The 7,472-nt window shown below is 36.3% G+C and overlaps 1 protein-coding gene across 1 annotated transcript; it reads left to right on the top strand.

The window, feature by feature from the left end:
* Window positions 1-790: 790 nt before the first annotated feature.
* LOC140239238 (echinoidin-like) lies at window positions 791-6,271 on the top strand. The gene is made up of 3 exons (XM_072319117.1): window positions 791-921; window positions 5,517-5,694; window positions 5,977-6,271. Exons 1-3 carry the CDS (start codon window positions 791-793, stop codon window positions 6,223-6,225), a joined length of 558 nt encoding a protein of 185 aa, XP_072175218.1. The 3' UTR covers window positions 6,226-6,271.
* Window positions 6,272-7,472: the final 1,201 nt, after the last annotated feature.

The following is a 7,472-nucleotide window of genomic DNA, read 5'->3' as shown; positions in this document are numbered from 1 at the left end:
TATACAACCACCACACATGCACAGTTTCCACATAATTGTATCATTATACTCCAAACATACACACACACACACACACACACACGCACACACACACACACACACACACACACTCACAGCTATACGCAAACGAATACACGGCCGGGGGCGACAATTTTTGAAGGGGTGACAATTTATGTCGCACCAATTGTTTTTGCCATCACAAATGGTCGCCATGGAGGTCAAAAATTGGGAACTGCACAGGCATCAAAAATTGTCGCCAGACGACAATTTATGCCGCCAGCTCCGTCACAAATTGACGGGGCGACAATTCATGTCGGAACACACGTTTATGACTATTCATATCGCAAACAACCCGACGTCCATTTGGCCAATCAAAATGCATCTGGAAAGGATCAACTGGCCAATCATTTTTGATATCGCAAGCAACCTGGAAAGCAGTTTAATGCCATGAAGATCAAAAATCAGTTGTACCAATGAGCTGGCAGTGTCTTATTACACCTACACTACGTATCTGTGATACTGTGGGTTTTTTTTTTTTTTTTTAGTTCCTGTATTAGTCGGATATTGCTGCAGCACAATTATGTTACGGCTGTGAGGTGGCTCAGTCGGAAGCACGACGTGTTACGCCCAACATGGATGCTATTTTATTATACCCACCCTGCAAACTCGGCTCATTGTGCCACACGAGCAGCAGCATCAGCAGCAGCAGCAGCAGCAGAAGAAGAAGCATCACATTGTTGATGAAGAGGCTCATGTTTGAAGACATCACCGAGTTCTTCTGACTGCAGTCATGTCTCGAAAACTGTTTCTGCTTTGCTTTGCCCTCACTGTCGGTTTGTTCATGCCGAAGCTCCCGGGCTCCAGTGCAGGGGCGTGCGGCTGCCCTCCGATGTGGACTGCTTTCCAAGGCATGTGCTACAGGTAACAGTGATTCCGGGTTATCTAAGATATGTTCTTTATTCTTTTGTAAGTGGGCAGTTCCAGCGTTACGGACATTACATTTCAGACAAAATTTGCAACTTCAAAAGGTCATTAAGATAATGAAATATTTTCATTCTGAACTCATACAGTGGAATCACTCGCATATGAGGGTAAATCATAAACAGTGAAAATTTCAATCCATTTCACCACATTATATGGCACTTACTGCATAAAATGCTGGCCGTTAGGGACATTACATTTTCTGGACATGACTTTTTGCATGCCTATTCAATCATTGAAAAGTCTGTGAACTTAAGCACATAATTAGACCAATGAAGGAATAAATTGAAAGGTAAAGAAATTTTTGAAGAAAATAAAATCAAATTAAGTGAAATAGATGGCACATGTACCCCCTACATGTCCTAGAGCCATAATTGTGGTGTTACGGACATTACATATTTGTCCACTTTCATTAAAGTGGCAGGAGTCACATGCAAGTATTAATGTTTTTTATCCTTTTCACTTGGATGGTAATCAATACACATTGGACAATGCTACTACAGCCCTTTCATAAGATCTTTTATTTCGGGAGTTGCCAATTTGAGGACTATTTGGTCAGTATGGACACCTACTTTGACAATTTGTTGACTTTTCTATCGTATTGGAATTTAATCAACTTATTTAATGCCTGCAATACAGTTGTGATCTATAAATAACATATATAGATCAGCCTTTCGACTTTCTATTATGATATTCAAACTTTTAATTACTCAAAATGTAATTTTAAAGAAATGTTACGGACATTACACTTTTTATTCACATCTACATAGCCATCACTGAGCATAACTCTGCACGAATAAACAACTCTTATTTTAATCAAAACTAATGCATAATCAAATCAAATAAAATAATGGTTAAACATATGCTCAGTATGTATTTCTACACAATGAATGTTTAGTTTTACTTTCTTTTTTTCCCCCTACAGTTTGTTGAAGTACAACAGTCTGTTTTGGAGAATATTGTTTATTCTGCTTCCAAATCAATCACCTTGGAAGCAAGGAAGGTGTTCTTGACCAATTGTTGGAGAGGGTCCAGTACTATGATTCCATCCTGTTCTAAAAATGACTCTCCTTCACTGCACTCAAAGAAATATTCATGGATCCTTGTCTTTTCAGAAATTTCATAATCGATGGACTATCCTCATTACATAAAGTCCAACCTCAGTTATGCAGCAGTCACTTTTCTGGATTGCTCTATTATCCAAATATGGACTGGCACATGATTTTCTTTACATAATTCGGTGCAAAATATGACTAAACGTACATAACACTTTTTCATTCTTTACAAAGTAATTGTGATTCAGGACATAAATGTTAATCGCAAGGGTACAACATTATATAACTACCAACCAAAATACTGTTGGTAGAGGGAAAAATGAGGAAGTGTATTTCATTCACATTCCATTTGATTTCCACTTATTGAATAATAAAACATGAAATTTTCATGTAAATTATAATATTGAATAGTCAATTGATAATATCCTACACAATTTGCTTGTGGCATGTGTGAGCATATCTCCCTTATCCATCAATATCATTAATATCCAGATGGCTACCATTCAAAACATGGTTAGATATTGAGGTTGGACTGTATTTTCTTAACAGACAAGTCAGACCACAACAGACCACAAATTGTGTAAAAGGCCTTGTCCAGATATGTTTTTGACTGTTTCTCTTCTTTAACATTGTTTTAACATACAATCTTGCCATCATAGTATAATTACTCAACTTGAAATGCTGTTGCTGTAAGAAAGCTTGCATCCATGTACACATATTTCATGGTAGAAATAAGTAGACACAAGAAGTAAGATTGTAGAGGAATGCAGAAGATTAGTCAAAACCTTGTTGAAACACTGCACTTGTTGTTGAGTAAAGTCCCAAATCAATTTTCATGCAAGGACTAGGGCATTCATTGTGACAGATATCAATATTGTAGGGTGGAATCCAAACTATTCCTTACAATCATATGTAGCTAATACTTTTGCCACAAATGTGTAATGTCCGTAACACATTGGTTCTGTAATGTCCGTAACGCTTTTTAAAAGGAATTATGCATGTTCCTGAAAAACTGTGTGGATATGTTGTGTGATATGACATTTTTGCTTTGCATTTGAATTTAGAACAAAATTAGACTAACTTTTACATGTAAAACTTTACGGACATTACACTGTGAAAGAGGTGTAAATTCAAAAAATTGAGATGCTCATCTTTTAAGAAAGAATTATTTTCTTTCGATACCAAGAAGGATGATGTAAAAATGAGTCATCACCTTTATCATAACATAAAAATGGTTGCCTGAAAGTCATTTTATAGGGAAATTTTCTACTTTAGAAGAATTACATGCAAATTATACTGAATTTTTCAGCAATGTCTTAGAAAAAACACACAATTTCAATACCTAAAAATTACATTTTTTCCAAATTACACCAATTTTTTTCATCATATCAGTTTGATATGACCCTTCCTGAATACTTTCCAGGGTATTACAAAGTTGTTTCTTGATTTTCATTTTTCCACCCTCGGGTAACATTTTTCACGGAATTGCCCAAGTGCTATGGTTGTGGGTCCCTCTTTATCTCAGAGGACTCTCTTTTCCAGCAACTTTGTGAATAATGTCACAACTTTTGACACAATTTTGACAACAATGACACATTGAAAGAAAGATATTATTCAGGGGTCAGGTTGAGATTCTTCAGTTTGTCTCCCTCTTACAAATTAAATTTGTTAAGATCGCAACTGCTGATCTGTAAATTAACAACATGTCGGAAGATGGAACTGGGGGACTCGAACCTGTCAGCTACTGCTTTCAGGGCAGTTACCACCAGGCTGCGAGTCCAACTGGTTCCTTTTTCCCGACATGTTTGTCCACTTTACAAAGTTATAATTCATTTCGACCACTTCTTTTTTTATCACAATATACAAACGATATAATTACTATAAGGTTCCTCAATTATTGTATAGTCTTTTCACTGTATAATGTTTTACCCTATTCTCTGTTATCAAAGAGAATGAAATGTATGTTCTGTCGAAATGTTAAATAAACTTAGAAATTGAAAATTGAAAGTTGTTTAGAATCACAAATGAAAAAACACGTCAAAGGCATAGAAAGACAAGACATTCAGATGGGTCAGATGCAGACCTCCCATCCTTTCTGACTGAAAAATAGGGATGATTTGGTTCAAAAGTAGGAAAGAAAGAGCAGATTGCTTAGGAGTGTATAGTAAAATTATCGAGAAAAATAGAAACTCCTGTTGAAACAAGATCTGGGAATGGTCAAAATTCAAATTCTTTCCTCCCAATTCAATATGGTTGAGAGGTCTTCATTTATATGCTTTATGTGCAATAGAGTTCTATAAAGAGAGTATCGGGATATCACTTCGTGGTATGGACCTTCTAAGAAATGAAAAGAAGAATAATATGACAGTCAAGTGGAGAATGGAAAAGAATGTGTAATCCTCTATTAAAAGAAAAAAAATCATTGTTACGATTGCAATGAAATGACAAAAGGGACAATTGAGAGATGTGAGAGATGTAGTAAAGATAAATGAGTGGAAAGTTGAAGATGGGTATTTATTGGTTTTTGGTTGTGATTAGTTCCAAGTAGAACTAGTGTACACTGTTTATCTAGTAGGGCCTACAGTGTACACTTCACCACAACAAGCTTCCCTAATCACAACAACCTGCAAGTTAGATGGCTTGTTGTAGATGCAGGAAGTACCTGTGGATCACCAGCTCGAGACGAGAGGCTGAAGTGAAGGGGGGGGGGGGGGGGTAAATCGCTTACTATAACCGTCCAAACCCTCAAACTTTGTATTTTACTGAGTTTGTGCATATTTGCTGGAGCTTACCAGGGAAACCTTTCCCAATGTTGGAGAGGCAGAACATTGTGTGTTCATAACTTTTATTTAGAAAGGTGACAATTATCCCAGGATTTGGTGGGTTAACAAATCAAATTGAGATGATGTGGAAAAGTGTATTACATCATTTTTATCAACCTCTCACCACAGTATGGGTCTCGGAGTAACGACGTCAACACCATTATCATGCATCGTATATTGCACCTTAACTGATTTTAAACATTAACCTCTCCAGACTTTATTCAATAAATCATTTTCGTAGCATACTAGAATTCCACGCATACCTATTCTAGTTAATGAGTATCCCTAAAACAAGAAAGGTTGTCAGGGGCTTGACAAACTAATGAAACAAATTACGCTTGCGAAGTTTATTGACATTCATTGGGTATTCACAATACGGGGTGTGAAATTGATTTTGTTTATTTTGTTTTGTTTTGTTGTTTTTTTTTACTCATAGGTCCTCAGAAGAAGAAGAAAAGAACACCTATGAATTTGAATACAATACACAGAGACAGTCCCAACCTTTTGCTTGACTCACAGTTTATTACAAATCACTAGAAAATGTGATGCAGTAATTTTTCTATACAGCAAATACTTATGTACAAACTTTTGTTTTTAATTACTACATGATGATATCAAAATGATGAAAAAAAAAAACAACAACCCGTTATTGATGCAGGTACTTTTCAGTAGCAAGTGTGACGTGGGAGGAGGCCGAAAGACAGTGCCAGTCATTTACGAAACCATGCTGGGACGAGGGCGCCACCACCGGTCAGCTAGGTCACCTTGTGTCCATTCACTCCCAGGAGGAGATGGATTTCCTCATCACTCTCTTCGACTCCATACGAAACAAACGGGTTCGTATAATCAATGAGATTCAATAGATAGAGTGACAACAATAACTGAAATTATTCCCGTTGTGCTCAATGAAATAATTGATTTGTTGACGATGAAAGGTGAGGAGTCAATTAATTTCCCATGAAAAGAAAAAAAAAAACCGATTAAAATATACTGCATGTGCAAAGAGTCAAAATGATAAATTTTCACAAAAGAAATTTGCAATTTGCGATTTTTAACATTTTTTCCTTCTTTCTTTCATTCATTCATTCCTTACTGTTCTTTTACCTTCAAATCAACAGTTTTCCAGTAAATACCTGGCCTGGATTGGACTGAATGATAAAGCCAATGAGGGTTCCTTCGTTTGGAGTGACGGTTCGGATTTTAATTACACCTTCTGGAGCGCAGACCAACCAAACAACTATAATGATGCGCAGGACTGCGTGAATTTTGGCCTAGAATTTGATTTTATGTGGAACGATTCTGGCTGTGAACCTGCTGGTGATTGGATCGTTGAAGGTTATTTCTGCAAGCTAGGACAATGGGTTTAACTTATAGGAACTTATTTTCTATTATATTTTACCTTCTGGTGCTAGAGCGGGCGATAGAAATTTTGCGCAAATGTTCGCAAGATTATTAATACTTTATGAGACATTGTTGTTATTACTAATTTTTCCTCTTTTAAAGTTCTGAGGCATTTATAAAGTAGACTTTAAAAGCTTGAAGAACTTGTTCGATAAATCGAAAGCTCTATGTATAGATTTATGGAATTTACTGGTCTTTAGCGGAGAAACCAATACTCTGATAAACCGAAACAAATAATACTGTAAACAAGAATGATGACATGGGGCATCACATATTCAAAAAACATGTAGCAAAGTAATTCCATTTAAATACCTCTTACTTTACAATAACTTGTCTCGACTGTGTTGAATTCATCCGTGCTTTTTTCTTCTTCTTTTTCCCCTTGAGTCCCCGCTCAGGCATTCTTACGGTGAAGCTGGACATGTATGTCTTCATCTTTGTTTATTGTGATTTGTCATGAATGTTGACATTTTTTTTCTCATCCCAGTTGATAAATTCTGACCCTCATTATAACCATTACATAGTTGTCCAAATGTGAAATTCTGAAAATCATCCTGAGTTCAATTCTCAAGCATTTTTACCGTGGGGAGCAGTGATTTAAAGGAAGAAACTGTTTAAAGGGGAAGGCTAGTAACTGATCAGTGGGAATCAGTGCGTATGCTGGGGGATGATTGTTCCTAATAACATTTGATGCATATCTATAGTTTTTATCACTTGTAAATGCCGAAAAGTGGCTTTAATTATTCATACAATTATCATGTTGTTGAATGTACGCATAAATTTGCACAAGTTGTGAAGAGATTACTGTCCCATTTAATAGTTTCCTATATCGTATGCCAAATCCTGGGGCTGGATTCTTTCACTATCACTATCATCGTAATTATTAACATCATATTCATCGCTACCACCGCTATGCTATTAGAATAATGCCTATTTATTATGGTGTTGTTAATACAGTGTATGTAATAGCGTAGGATATTGTTGTTCAGTTTCCTTGCTGCTCTTGTTCGTCGGATTTCGTTGTGATACATCGAGTGCCATGTAATGACGGATGCACGTCGTTGCTATGAAGGATTGCTAATCCGTATATAAAAGAAGTCTCCTTATTCCGAAGGGTAGTCATTAAATCCGAAAATGAAAAAAATGTAATAAGGTTCGTGATTTCAAACGTTCGTTATTACACATCGTCTTTACATTAAAGAACAAGTTTACC

Source organism: Diadema setosum, chromosome 15 (genome assembly GCF_964275005.1).
Source record: "Diadema setosum chromosome 15, eeDiaSeto1, whole genome shotgun sequence".
NCBI classification, from domain to species: Eukaryota; Metazoa; Echinodermata; class Echinoidea; order Diadematoida; family Diadematidae; genus Diadema; species Diadema setosum.
This window is presented reverse-complemented; position numbering and strand designations above follow the sequence as displayed.

Excerpts from the sequence above, each read along its gene's own strand:
- LOC140239238 (XM_072319117.1), top strand. The coding sequence starts at position 791 with ATGTCTCGAAAACTGTTTCTGCTTTGCTTTGCCCTCACTGTCGGTTTG. Across the intron at positions 922-5,516 it reads TTCCAAGGCATGTGCTACAG|GTACTTTTCAGTAGCAAGTG; the intron begins GTAACAGTGATT and ends TTATTGATGCAG. Across the intron at positions 5,695-5,976 it reads ACTCCATACGAAACAAACGG|TTTTCCAGTAAATACCTGGC; the intron begins GTTCGTATAATC and ends TCAAATCAACAG.